Consider the following 15,190-nt stretch of genomic DNA (forward strand, 5'->3'; position numbering starts at 1 on the left):
TTTTTTCTCAACTACTTTGTACAACAAATCCTTTGCTTCACTGGACTATTATTTAACAGAATCTTCTCATCAGAGTTTGCATTGCTAAGACCCTAAGGAGCAATATTTCTGTTTTGCCTTTCCACTCCTCGAAATGCCTATTGTCACCCACGTGCTCATGGGTGGCAGCTAAAGGGCCTGAATGAAGGTAATTCCACACCAGACCAGGGGGTGGTGGAGTGTACTAATCCTTTCTCTCTTTCCACTGCAGACCGGTTACGGGAAGTTCCGCCTGATCCCGATGATGTCACTTCCTCAGCCTTCCTTTAAAACCGCCATCTTTGCCTCTTCCAAGTCAGTTCTGTTCTGGACTCAAAATCGCAAATTTCAAATTTGCAGCCAAGTTTCAAGTATACGGGAGGCTGTCCCAAACCTTTTTCTGGCTCTTGCCTTTTCATTTGACACTATATAAATTCATAGAAAACTATTTTTAGTGAGTTTTGTGATTGTGATTAAATTTAGTGTCAGTTTCACAAAACTGTATGCGAAGGGAAACTTGGCTCTTTTACGCATTACTCCCAATTATATTATGTAGTTCTACGCTGCTGCACTGCTTGCTGGCACAGAGTGGCCCAGGTTTCTCACTCGTTACAGCTCGCTGTCCTTAAAAAGACTGCTCACAGTTGCCACCCAAGTTGTAATTCATATGAACTTTGGCAGGCTTGCCATTTTTCTAGCCTCCCTTGCAGCTGGCTCTGAAGCTGATCATCTGCCTGACAGACTATAAACTCATTCTTTTGGTGACTCATCTCCAAACTGATGCAACATGTCAGTACTGTTACAGTATTTTGTGAAATTACACATCATCTACGGAGCGAAATTATACATAGTCTATGGAGAGAGATTTTGGCACAGGAGAAGGAAAGTGGTTGTGTAGTGGTAGTGATTGTTGGTTTTCCGGGTAAATGGTAGTGTCACTGCACTGTGTACATGAAATAAGGTAAAATTTGCACTATAGTCAAGTCATGATGAAACAGAATAAGGTGTGATTTTTATTTTTTATAACACTTGTCAAGTCGCTTTTGTTCAGAAGATGAAAGAAAACAACGGAGGATGTCATGAATGAGTAAAAGTAATTTGTAACTTTTACTGTTTTTTGTTGGTAGACATTTATTCAAATCCATTATATGCTGAGGAAGATCTAATTTTAGAGTTTGATGCCAGTATGGCATCTTGATTTTTAGCAATTTTAAGTTGCACTAAAATGAACAACCTTTGAATCAGCTTAATAACATTGCCAAAATACTATTATGTGTGCTGACCTGCAGTAGTCTCTGTGGGATATCCTAAATTCCCCCCAAAGCCCCCCCAGTCCCCCTACTGTAGACACTTTCCACTGTCCATGTTAACATTACACCTTACAATGTAAAATAATTCCAAATTTACAGTTTAGACTACAGTAATCCCTCCTCCATCGCGGGGGTTGCGTTCCAGAGCCACCCGCGAAATAAGAAAATCCGCGAAGTAGAAACCATATGTTTATATGGTTATTTTTATATTGTCATGCTTGGATCACAGATTTGCGCAGAAACACAGGAGGTTGTAGAGAGACAGGAACGTTATTCAAACACTGCAAACAAACATTTGTCTCTTTTTCAAAAGTTTAAACTGTGCTCCATGACAGACAGAGATGACAGTTCTGTCTCACAATTAAAAGAATGCAAACATATCTTCCTCTTCAAAGGAGTGCGTGTCAGGAGCACAGGCTGTCAGAAACAGAGAGCAAAGCAAACAAATCAATAGGGCTGTTTGGCTTAAGTATGCGAAGCACCGCGGCACAAAGCTGTTGAAGGCGGCAGCTCACACCCCCTCCGTCAGGAGCAGACAAAGAGAGCGAGAGAGAGAGAGAGAGAGAGAGAGAGAGAGAGAGAGAGAGAGAGAGAGAGAGACAGATAAAAACAAAGAGTGAAAAATCAATACGTGCCCTTTGAGCTTTTAAGTATGTGAAGCACCGTGCAGCATGTCGTTTCACTAAGCAGCTGCACACAGAAGGTAGCAACGTGAAGATAATCTTTCAGCATTTTTAGACGAGCGTCCGTATAGTCTAGGTGTGCGAACAGCCCCCCTGCTCACACCCCCTACGTCAGGATCAGAGAAAGTCAGCGCAAGAGACACAGAGAAAAGTAAGTCGGGTAGCTTCTCAGCCATCTGCCAATAGCGTCCCTTGTATGAAATCAACTGGGCAAACCAACTGAGGAAGCATGTACCAGAAATTAAAAGACCCATTGTCCTCAGAAATCCGCGAACCAGCAAAAAATCCGCGATATATATTTAAATATGCTTACATATAAAATCCGCGATAGAGTGAAGCCGCGAAAGGCGAAGCGCGATATAGCGAGGGATCACTGTACACCTTCTTCCATTGTACTTGATGCTCTTAATCTCAATGAAGAGCTTAACATTTATTTGTTATTGCATCTTCCATCCTTTTCATCTTCTGCAAGAAGTACTCCCTAATTATTGTTATTCTGAAGCTTGGTTTTTGCAACTTAGCCAAAAAAAACATCAATGCTTTTCAGAAACACAAAATAATCCAGTTTTATTCATAGCATTATCTAGGAGCTAGTCACCCCAAAGAGTTACTAGCTACTTTAAACATAAGTACCACAATTACCAGATGGAGGTAAGCAGTAGAGCTTGTGTGAGAAGGCCCCCCAGGTGGATGACAGGGGTTGGATGGAGGAGCTGACGTACTGGTGTGAAGACTGATGAGAAAGTGCACAGATAGAGAAAGTGCAAGGAGAGTATGCATGCAGTGAAGCAGGCGAAGAGGCAGGAGTCAGGAACCCTGAGAATTCCTGTGCTAGAGAGAGGACTACCAAGGGTTAGCCAATGGTCAGTAGGTGCACAGTGGAGTTTGGCCGGCAATTGTCAAGAATATGCATTGATTAAGTGAGTGAGTTAGTTACAACTTGTCCCTGGTGTCTGACTTTGTATTTGTTGTTTTGCAGGCATTTCATTTGCCTGTTCTGTTATGAAGCATAACAATACATACAATTGATTCTCCAAAGACTCAGAGACTGCTCATCGTGCATGGTTTCTCTGTGCTCATTACAATATATTAATATATATAATGTTATATTTTTTTTTTGTATGTTGACACCATTTTGTATCAGTTTTTATGTTAATGAAAAAAGGACATTACTTAAGTAGGCTAAACAAGGCCTATCGTCTTTATGAAAAATTCCACCCAAGATCTTATCTTTTCATTATCTGTCTTTGCTGTAATGCCCCTTGTAATATTATACCTCACATGAACATGTCAAACATCTACAAGAAACAGCTGAAATCTCTGTTCTGAGAAAGCTGGATGAGGTATAGTGCCTTAAACAGTGCATATTAATGGTGAAATTATCAGTATATATGATGTAAGAAAGGCACTATATTGCCCCCGACCCGACACAGATTCACATGGAGGCACGTATAAAAATAAATAAACTTTTATTTTTGTTTAGCTGGAGGGCACGTCTTTCCCGTAATCCCTCCAGCCACAACACAGTCCCAAGCACAGTACTTGAGCAAATCACCACTACAAAACACTCTCTTCTTCCACCACCACTCCTCCTCAGCAAGCTTTGTCCTCCTTCCACCTGAATCTGGCCACTGAGTGGTGGTCTCTGGCTCCCTTTATTGGGTACCAGGAAGTGCTCCAGGTGCTTGTTTGCTGACATCCGACTGCACTTCCGGGTGTGGCAAAACCAACGCCCAAAAGGGGCCAGCAGCTCCTGCTGCAGCACCCCCTGGCGGTGCCTGCAGAACCCAACAGAGCTGCACAGAGCTCCAACATTCATGAAGCCCTGGGGGAGTCCAAGGCACCGCTGCAACCCAGGGAGGCTGCCATCTAGCGTCCAGGGGGAGATACTGGGTTTCCCTCCCTTGTCCCCCTGGTATATATGGTGCTGGGGCGTCCCGGCCAGGCATGGGCCCCGGCCATCCGTCACAATGAATACACTTCAACAAATACTAAGATAATGCTCTCATGATTAAACTAGAATTCTAGAGCTGCCCCTTTCCAGCATTTCTTCTTTCCTATTGCCTCTCCATAGGGTTGTTATATTTGAACTCCAAATACATTATATTAACTGGTTTCCTTTCCTAATCTATGTCCTAGTTGCTTTTCAGCATTTTCTCAGTGTGACCCCCCTCTCCTAATTTATTCATTATGCTACAGTAATTGATTCCTGAGACAGCACAGTGCCATAGTGGTTAGCATCCTGGATTTTCTGTTGTGCTTGGTTGCTGTCTGTGTTTGGTTTGTATGTCCTCCCCATGAGTTTCTCTCCGTTTTCCACCCACATTCCAAAGACGTGCATTTGATTAATTGCCAGTTCTAGTATGGGTGATTGAATGCATTAATGATTCTATGATGGAGTAGCACACTCATGCAGTTCTAGTTCCTGCCTTTTATTCCCAGTGCTGACAGGATAGGTTTCGAACAATGATAATGTTCTGTTTGCTCCTGTAGATTTAATATTCTTTGCAGGCCAAGTTGCTTATCTTGGCTAGTATAGAATAACATGACAAGTTAGAGTCGATGTTTTGTGGGCACTTTAATTCACTAAGTTACAAGCAATCATTCAGTGCATCCATAGATGTTTGTGCCTGTTTCACCCTGTTTTTGGTGCTCTTACAGTTTTTCTTTGGGTACTGCAAATAATCCATTTCAATTACCTTCATAAAATATGATTTATGATCTTATTATACAGTTTTCACAGGGATTATTAAATTAGATTATTAAATTAAGGTTCAACCATAAATTATGTATAAATGTTTAATTTAAGATTACAAGTATCTAATGTTTTAGTGTAGGACACTTACAGCTGGGGACTTGTGGACTTTATGGCCATATTGTGAATTGGCACTGCACCAGTTCTGCAAGAGCTTCCAAACTCCTGGTTAGCTGTTATAATGGTTTATGGAGAGGTTGGATTTTAAAGATTGTATTTAGCATCCAGGAGCTGAGGAGTTCCCTGTTGAATGTTTAAAATAAGAGTTATTATAATTCTTACTGTTCTGTTGTGTTTGGCTTTGATTTATTTTGATTTTGCATAACAAGATTCTTTCATCCTGCAATAAAGCATAAAGTCAATTGTTATCTGAGTTTTTATTCCTTTTTCCCAGCAGTGCTCTTCACAGCAGCTGTCTCTGCGGAGGTGAAATGTGGCAGCATTTACAAAGGATTTTCAGACTGCGTGTTGAAACTTGGAGACAGCATGGCCATGTATCGGGAAGAAGACAGTGCTGAGCGCGGATTGCAGATAATATGCAGGTGAGAAGCTACATATTGACAAAAGAACTTGGGACTTTTAATGAAAAGGTGTGTAATATAACTCAGAGGAGAGAATGTAATGTACAAGTGTGCAAATATGGTAAATATGTTGACTGTCAGCAGGAGTCAGCAAGTGAGTTAGCATTTGGCTAGGAATGGGGCCAGAGGAGTCAGTGCCTTTGCTACAGTCGTATGAATGTTAGTGTAGTGAACTGGCTGAATTTGAGAAATGATCAGGAGGAATAGATGAGTAAGAGAAAAGGGTCAAAAGTATGAGCGTCAAAGCCAACACTAGTGACAAAAATAGTTGTCAAAAGTACAGTGCAAACCAGAAAAAATACCAAAAAATGTGAGAAAGAGCAATTCAAAAAAGGGTTTTGTATGTGACTTTTTATCCCATTGCATTGTTACCCAAAGGTCGTACTTTTAGAGAACAGTGTAGTGTACGTCGGGTGGCTCCTGGTGGTAAGCGGTTTCACTGGCCGCCCACCACACACGGCTGCCCCATTCGTTCTAGGTGGGCGGCTGGTAATGCTGCAAGTGGTGACCCTGTTGTGGCTGAACAGAGGCCATTGAGGGTGAACGGGGAGGCGGGGGGTAGCATTGTAGTGTGCCTCAGACGGCTGCGTGTTAAATGGAGGCGGTGGTGCGGCAGACACTGCAGGCAGCATACTGTAGTGGAGGTGACTGTGAGGTGGGCTGGTGATGAACCGCCCCTCGCTGCCCCCATTCATTCTCAATAGCAAGCCTGCTTGTACTGTTACACACATAGCATAGCAGGAAGTTGTCTCTTGTCAGTACAGGGTGGTCCAGATCTAATTCTGCAGATCCAGATCATCAGGATGACTTTGATTTATGCGGGGAAGATTCCAGTGCGGCGCGAAGATGATTCTTCGTGTCGTCAGTTTGCACACTTCTCGATGGTCCGGGATTTTTCGGGTGATCTTCTATGTAATAAACTGAATAAGTTATAGCCAAATGAAAAATTGTCTAAGAACACAGCTTGCAAGGACATAGAGACTTTAAGGTTTAAATTAAATGAGTAGTCAACTAAAGAGAACTGGGGTCAAAACCTAGGAATTCTAATGTACCAAATACCAAAAGTAAAATGCCAACCAAATTTTTAAAATAACCAAGAAATGTTTTAAAGCCCTAACAAAAAGTAGTATTTTTCCTAACATCATACACAATATTTGATTATTGTCTTGTTTATATACAAATTCTTGGGTGACACATGTAGCATGCTACCATCTTAAATAACTGCTGAGTGCTAATGGCATAGCCATGCCCATGTGTCCACCAATGCCATCATTGTCAGCAACATCTTGGCAGAAACCATGGTGCAGCAATGACATCACAAAATCAATATTGACTGTTATTTGACTGTTTTAGTAGGTTGAGAAAGAAAGTAAAAAAAAAGACTGTAAGTCTGTTTTGTAGTTCAGTCTTTTCGACTCAGTTATTTTCACACTGTGAAAAATAAAAAGATGGTTAGAAGAGAGCCAGACAACTTTAAAAGCTGTAATAAGTCATAGATGAGAAGTTAAGAAGTCAGGTTTAACAACTGAATAACAGTAACATGCCAGAAGGGAATGAGTATGGTTTAGGTAGGTAGTTTACTCATATGATGACAAGGAGTAAATGTCATAGAAGAGAAAGTAAGTGTTAAATAGAAATGAACAGTAGTGAAGGGTCTTAAAAGAGTGAGTATGAGTTGGATAAGCAGACTTGCAACATTAATAGGGTGATAGAAGAAGGAATGAGTAGAGGTTAGGTATCGGCCCTTTAGGGAGGAAGAAATATCAGTAGTAGTTATGAAAGTAAATTCACAATGTGTGCAGGAGTAAAAGTCATAAAACAATCAGTAGAGGTTAGATACATTATATCAGTACATAAATATCCGTACACAGAGTCAAAGAACAGTGAGGGAGGGTTGACTAGAACAGCTTTATAAGAACAGGAATACAGTTCATAAAAGGAATTAGTGATTAGGTAAGAAAAATACGAGGTGGAAGAAACAGTCATAGAAATCGAATGACTAGGTTCACAAGGTGAATAATAGTTAAAGTTGAAAGGACACGCTAACAAAGTCAAACAGGACTGACTTTGTCTTAAGTCGGAGGGGTGAACTCTGTGTGTATGAGAGCTGACCACCAATAAGCACTCATCCAGAAGTAAAATGTAATGTAGCAGCGAGGAATAAGGAACACAGATGTTTAGGACCTCGCAAACAGAAGTGAGGCTCATTTGTGTGAAGTCATGCGTTTTATAAATAATGGAAAAAAGAAAAAAAAAAGATAAAATAAATGGCAGAGATTGCAACTAAACTTGCTGTACCTGTAACCCCTTCACACAGCCACAGGATCCACCAGGCAGTATATTGTTGGCTGTGAGAAAAAGAGGCAAGCTTGTGATACTTTGGAAATGTGAAACTGCTGGAAAGATATTACGTAGTCATTTAATTTGACATGACTGGCAGTATCTAGTCAAGTAATATGACATGCTCAAGCGTTGAGATCAGCAGCTGCAGTCCGTGATGTGAGGGGTGTGTGAGCAGGGGCAATGTAGACGGGTTCATTCCATCATGGCGATGGAAGAGCAAGTAACATTTAAATATTGTAAGTAGGTTCACAATGTGAGCAGTAAAGTAGTAAAGGTCATAGAAGAATTAGTGGTTTCAGAAAGATAGTATACAAACGTAAGAATAATGGGTGACAAATAAATGAATAAGGTTCATGTAAAAAGTTTTATGTCTTTAGGGCAACAGAAGACTAAACAGTGCTTTAGTATAACAGATAAAAAGTCAATGCAGAATAAGGATTAAAAGTCTAACTGGACCGTATCATTATTACTGCCATTCTTCCTGCCTGCTGTAGACAACAAGTTATGTCCTATTTTAATTGTAAATGTATTTTACCTTGAAGAAACATTTGCTATATATATATATATATATATACATATATATTATTATAAATTCACTGTAAGCAGAACTACCTCTTAGATGTTCCTAAAAGATCTAAAAGGCATTTGGGGTTTTGACTGCTGTCCCAGAAGGCACATTGCTGTGTTTATAGTTAGTCTCCAATCACATTTTATCATTGGACTATCATGAGTAATGATACTCAATGAGCAATGTCATAACATGGGTCCTGTATAATCAACATTCAGTTAAAAGTAAAATGACTGCACATAACAAAATCACTCACAGAAAACAGATTTGTCTCAGCTTTTAAACAGCACTCTCTACAGAACCAGTTTGGCATTTTGCCTGAGCACAGCTCTTAGTCTTTGATTTTGCAGTCATGCAGTGACCTATTCTTGAGTTTCATTAATAATAATAAGACGCTACCTTTTAGATATGCAGTCTACCCTTGCAGGAGAAAGTCTCATCAGTAAGACTAAAAGATCCCACCACATAATTGGGTTCTTAAAGGAGGAGAGCTCCCTGTCCTCGACCCAGAACTGCAACATATTATTTGTGTGAACCATAAAAGACGGACTGGCATAAGACACAGTAGTGAATGATATATGTCTACATATCCATCCATCCATCCATCCTCTTCCACTTAACCGAGGTTGGGTCGTGGGGGCAGCAGCTTGAGCAGAGATGCCCAGACTTCCCTCTCCCCGGCCACTTCTTCTATCTCTTCCAGGGGAATCCCAAGGCGTTCCCAGGCCAGCCGGGAGACATAGTCCCTCCAGCGTGTCCTGGATCTTCCCCGGGGCCTCCTCCCGGTTGGACGTGCCCGGAACACCTCACCAGGGAGGCCTCCAGGAGGCATCCTGATCAGATGCCCGAGCCACCTCATCTGACTCCTCTCGATGCGGAGGAGCAGCAGCTCTACTCTGAGCCCTTCCCGGATGATTGAGCTTCTCACCCTATCTTTAAGGGAGAGCCCAGACACTCTGCGGAGAAAACTCATTTCAGCTGCTTGTATTCGTGATCTCGTTCTTTCGGGCACTACCCATAGCTCATGACCATAGGTGAGGGTAGGAACATAGATCGACTGGTAAATTGAGAGCTTTGCCTTATGGCTCAGCTCCTTTTTCACCACGACAGATCAATGCAGTGCCTGCATCACTGCGGACGCTGCACCGATCCGCCTGTCGATCTCACGCTCCATTCTTCACTCACTCGTGAACAAGACCCCGAGATACTTGAACTCTTCCACTTGGGGCAGGATCTCGCTCCCAACCCTGAGAGGGCACTCCACCCTTTTCCGGCTGAGGACCATGGTCTCGGATTTGGAAGTGCTGATTCCCATCCCAGCTGCTTCACACTCAGCTGTGAACCGATCCAGAGAGAGCTGAAGATCACGGCCTGGTGAAGCAAACAGGACAACATCATCTGCAAAAAGCAGTGACCCAATCCTGAGTCCACCAAGCCGGACCCCCTCAACACCCTGGCTGCGCCTAGAAATTCTGTCCATAAAAGTTATGAACAGAATCGGTGACAAAGGGCAGCCCTGGCGGAGTCCAACTCTCACTGGAAACGGGTTTGACTTACTGCCGGCAATGCGGACCAAGCTCTGACACCGATCGTACAGGGACCGAACAGCTCTTATCAGGGGGTTTGGTACCCCATACTCTCGGAGCACCCCCCACAGGATTCCCCGAGGGACACGGTTGAACACCTTTTCCAAGTCCACAAAACACATGTAGACTGGTTGGGCGAACTCCCATGCACCCTCCAGGACCCTGCTAAGGGTGTAGAGCTGGTCCACTGTTCCGCAACCAGGATGAAAACCACACTGTTCCTCCTGAATCCGAGGTTCGACTATCCGACGGACCCTCCTCTCCAGAACCCCCGAATAGACTTTTCCAGGGAGGCTGAGGAGTGTGATTCCTCTGTAGTTGGAACACACCATCCGGTCCCCCTTCTTAAAGAGGGGGACCACCACCCCAGTCTGCCAATCCAGAGGCACTGTCCCTGATGTCCATGCGATGTTGTAGAGACGTGTCAATCAAGACAGCCCTACAACATCCAGAGCCTTGAGGAACTCCGGGCGTATCTCATCCACCCCCGGGTCCCTGCCACCAAGGAGTTTTTTGACCACCTCGGTGACCTCAGTCCCAGAGATGGGGGAGCCCACTTCCGAGTCCCCAGGCTCTGCTTCCTCATTGGAAGGCATGTTAGTGGGATTGAGGAGGTCTTCGAAGTACTCCCCCCACCGACCCACAACGTCCCGAGTCGAGGTCAGCAGCGCACCATCCCCACCATACACAGTGTTGACAGTGCACTGCTTCCCCCTCCTGAGACACCGGACGGTGGACCAGAATCTCCTCGAAGCCGTCCGAAAGTCGTTCTCCATGGCCTCCCCAAACTCCTCCCATGCCCGAGTTTTTGCCTCAGCAACCACCGAAGCCGCATTCTGCTTGGCCTGCCGGTACCTATCAGCTGTCTCCAGAGTCCCACAGGACAAAAGGGACCGGTAGGACTCCTTCTTCAGCTTGACGGCATCCTTCACCGCTGGTGTCCACCAACGGGTTCGGGAATTGCCGCCACGACAGGCACCGACTACCTTACGGCCACAGCTCCAGTCAGCCGCCTCAACAATAGAGGCACGGAACATGGCCCATTCGGACTCAATGTCCCCCACCTCCCTCGGGACATGGTCGAAGTTCTGCCGGAGGTGGGAATTGAAGCTGCTTCTGACAGGGGGCTCTGCCAGACTTTCCCAGCAGACCCTCACAACACATTTGGGCATACCAGGCCTGACCGGCATCCTCCCCCCACCATCGGAGCCAACTCACCACCAGGTGGTGATCAGTTGACAGCTCCGCCCCTCTCTTCACCCGAGTGTCCAAGACATGTGGCGACCACAAAGTCGATCATCAAACTGAGGCCTAGGTTGTCCTGGTGCCAAGTGCACATATGAACACCCCTATGCTTGAACATGGTGTTCGTTATGGACAATCCGTGACGAGCACAGAAGTCCAATAACAAAACACCACTCGGGTTCAGATCGGGGGGGCCATTCTTCCCAATCACGCCCTTCCAGGTCTCACTGTCATTGCCCACGTGAGCATTGAAGTCTCCCAGCAGTACGAGGGAGTCCCCAGAAGGTGTGCCCTCCAGCACCCCCTCCAGGGACTCCAAAAAGGGTGGGTACTCCGAACAGCTGTTCGGTGCATACGCACAAACAGCAGTTAGGACCCGTCCCCCCACCCGAAGGCGGAGGGAGGCTACCCTCTCATCCACCAGGGTAAACCCCAAAGTACAGGCTCCAAGTCGGGGGGCAATAAGTATGCCCACACCCGCTCGGCGCCTCTCACCGGGGGCACATACAGAGTGGTAGAGAGTCCAGCCCCTCTCAAGGAGATTGGTTCCAGAGTTCAAGCTGTGCGTTGAGGTGAGCCCGACTATATCTAGCCGGAACCTCTTGACCTCGCGCACTAGCTCAGGCTCTTTCCCCTTCAGAGAGGTGACATTCCACGTCCCAAGAGCTAGCTTCTGTAGCCGAGAATCGGACCGCCAAGGTCCCCGCCTTCGGCCACTACCCAACTCACACTGCACCCGACCTCCTTGGCCCCTCCCATAGGTGGTGAGCCCATGGGAAGGGGGACCCACGTTGCCTCTTCGGGCTGTGCCCAGCCGAGCCCCATGGGTGCAAGCCCGGCCACCAGGCGCTCGCCATCGAGCCCCACCTCCAGGCCTGGCTCCAGAGGGGGGCCCCGGTGACCTGCGTCCGGGCGAGGGAAAACGCTGTCCAAATTTTGGATTCATCATGGAGGTTTTGATGAACCGTACTTTGTCTCATTCCCTCACCTAGGACCAGTTTGCCTTGGGTGGCCCTACCAGGGGCATAAAGCCCCAGACAATATTTCCAAGATAATTAAAAACAACGCGGGAGGAATAACAAATGGGGCACATTGCTGGGGGGTGCTCAAAAATAAGTGTATAACTTTAGGGTAGGAAAACAGAGCACTCTGTGTGGCACATAGTAATGACATTTTGGAGCCTTGGTGAGGATTTTATTTTCTCCTAGGTGCACAATAATTCCCTGGAGAAGATCTTTCTACCTGTAATTTAATCATAGCCCCCTCTTGGATTAATCTGAGACTCCTTTAGTGATTGTTTTAAAGCATTGTCCCTTGATGCCTTTTTGGTTAGTCCTCTTATTATTAATATTTCAACAGTCAGCACAGACTTTGCACTGTGAGTGTATAATACATGCATACATAATAAATTGTTGTTAGATTTCATATTCTCAGTGACCTGGCTCTGCTGCATAGATCTTTCTGGTCCAGTGTCTCTTTAAGGAGTAATGTCAAAACAGATTTCAACAAAGTTTATGGATAAACTCAAAGCACTATACACATTAACAAATAAAATATAGTTAAAATAAAAGAGAATTTAGTAAAAATATAGGACATCCTTCCATTGAATTCATATCCTGAACATACTTATTTAATTCAGGATTGTTGGAAGCCAGAGCCTTCCTGGTATCCACTCAAAACCGTGGCCAACTATCACAGAAATATAAAACATCATGAAATATCAATATACAAAATATTTTTTTTAATTATCTTTTCAAGACCCACTAGGAAACATGCAGAACTCCATTTCTTGCAAAATCAATATCTAGCTCCAGTAGTTTTTGAGTACCAGCAAGTTGCTGTGCTGCATCTGCTTGATGCTGTCATTCCTTTTCTTCCTATCATTTAATTGGTTTATGCAATTTTCATCACATTCAGAAGAGCTCACTGTTCTTCTTTTTCTTTCCGTCATGTCACCTTCTTAATCAGTTTGCCTATGGAGTTTGCCTTAAGAAAAATGAGAACCACAATAACTTTGCAGAAGTTACTGTTAGCCACATTTTTTGTTTCACCAACATGTATCATATAATAAGCTTTCGACCAAAAATCAAGGTTCTAGCACCAGTGGTTAGTGAATAACTGTGTGGCAGACAGACTCAACCCTTAGCATTTTATACATATATACACATTAGATATATTTTTTATGTATGTACACACACACACGCACATACACACCCACACACACATATATATATATATATATATATATATACTGTATATATTGTGGTGGATGGCCAGGACGCCCCTTCGACATATGTCCTGGGGGAGCAACCATGGGCTGCTCAATACCTCCCCCGGGATGCTTGGTGGCAGCCTCCCTGGCTGATGGTGGTGCCTCAGCTGCCCGCAGGGCTCCATGGGTGATGGAGTTCTCCACAGCCCTGTTGGAATCTGGGGTGGCCACCAGCATGCACTGCATGGGTCCCTGAGCCCAGCTGGACGAGTCTTCAGCCCTACCCAGAAGTGCAACCGGAAACAGGTGGTCAAGCACCTGGAGCACTTCCAGGTGGGCTATAAAAGGGGCCAGCAACCATCACTCAGTGGCCAGAGTCGGGTGGAGGAGGACGAGGTTGCCTCGGAGGAGTGGTGGTTCAGGAGAAGAAGTGTGTTCTGTACTTGGTGTTTTTGGGACTGTGTTGTGACTATGGGGATTACGGGGAAGACGTGCCCCACAGGTGAAGAAAATAAAAAGTTTATTTATTTTATACGTGTGCCTCCAGTGTGAATCTGTGTCGGGTTGGGCACATATATAGTGCCTTGTTACAATATATATATATATATATATATATATATATATATATATACACAATAGATAGATAATACTAATAATGTTTTTTAATGTTACAGTTTACCCCAAGAGAAATATAAAGGTAAAGGCCAGTGCTATGCTACACCTTTCGGTTAACACTTAAATATGATAGATGAGTGTCAAGGCAACACTAAACCAAATTGTGAAAACCACCCACTATCTAATGAATCAAACTGTGATCATACAATGCAAAAGGCAGATATATTGTCACATGTATCAAAATAACACTGAACTTAATCAAGTTGTAGCAGTGATGCTACCTAATAAATGTAATGTATACAGTACACAGTTCATAAACAAATTACAATTCATAGACATTAAAGTTATCACACAAGATGCAGATAACCAGTCCTGAAGTTAACAGATTATCCTGAATATGTGCTGAATGCATCCCCCCCCCCCCCCCAAAAAAAAAGTAATAATTTAAACCTCCCTTTGTCTGTTTATTACACTTTATACATAGAATTTTTATTCTTCAAACACGCCCTAGTGGCAGTGTAACACTGAAAGGCAACGCCAAAATATACACAGCCTTTCTCTAGGCTGCTACACTTTAGTATAATAAATGAGGGTCAAAGTCGATACTACACGCAACTTCAAAAACCACCTATGGTTAGACAGGAAACATCTTGGGTTGAGGTTATTTTAGATGTGGCTCTATAATAGTGTTTCATGGCTCCCATATTATATGTGGCTCTAATGGACCTTGTTTACCTCCACTAACAATCCATCAACCTGAAAGACAATCCCTGCTCTTCTTCAGATAAGCTGTCCAACTCTTAGTTTGCCCTTGACTTATCTTTCAGCAGGTCATTACCATGAACGTAGTCAGGTTTTTAACTACATGTGTCCTTGCAATGAGTTTATGCTGTGGCCTTTTTGCTCTCTTCAACATTTTTTACTATTTTAAAGAGGCCTTAAAGTGAACTTGCCTCCAATGCTTCATCTTTGTTTCAGATCATGGACATCACAAACGCAAGCTTAAATCTACCTATAATGCTTAGAGCCATATTCTGTACCCACCAAAGCACACTCTTAAAAGTAAAGGTTCCAAAGTGTTTCTTTTAAGAACAATACCATATTGGATCCATTTTTGGTTCCCAAAAGAACTATCCAGAAGGAAACATCCAGATCCTGAGGTATTGTGTAACTTGGAAAAACAATCAGGTAGCAACAACCTGGTGGATACATTACTAGTAGGCAGAAAAGTTTATTGTAATTAAAGCATGGTCTCACAAACCCAACTATTGATA

At 43.8% G+C, this 15,190-nt stretch overlaps 1 protein-coding gene across 3 annotated transcripts in view; it reads left to right on the top strand.

Annotated features, from left to right (window-relative positions):
* The window catches only part of LOC127529410 (neuritin-like), a 40,217-nt gene that overhangs the window by 10,254 nt on the left and 14,773 nt on the right, over positions 1-15,190 (top strand). For 2 of the 3 annotated variants that reach the window (XR_007936092.1, XM_051932852.1), the window contains exon 2: positions 5,161-5,308. Coding sequence is in view for 1 of the 3 variants with exons in the window: in XM_051932852.1 (XP_051788812.1) it covers positions 5,161-5,308 (148 nt within the window). In the remaining 2 variants the exon portion in view is untranslated. The remainder of the gene's footprint in view (positions 1-5,160; positions 5,309-15,190) is intronic. The other variant, XR_007936093.1, reaches the window with a different exon arrangement.

This window comes from Erpetoichthys calabaricus, chromosome 10 (genome assembly GCF_900747795.2).
Source record: "Erpetoichthys calabaricus chromosome 10, fErpCal1.3, whole genome shotgun sequence".
In the NCBI taxonomy this organism is placed as follows: Eukaryota; Metazoa; Chordata; class Cladistia; order Polypteriformes; family Polypteridae; genus Erpetoichthys; species Erpetoichthys calabaricus.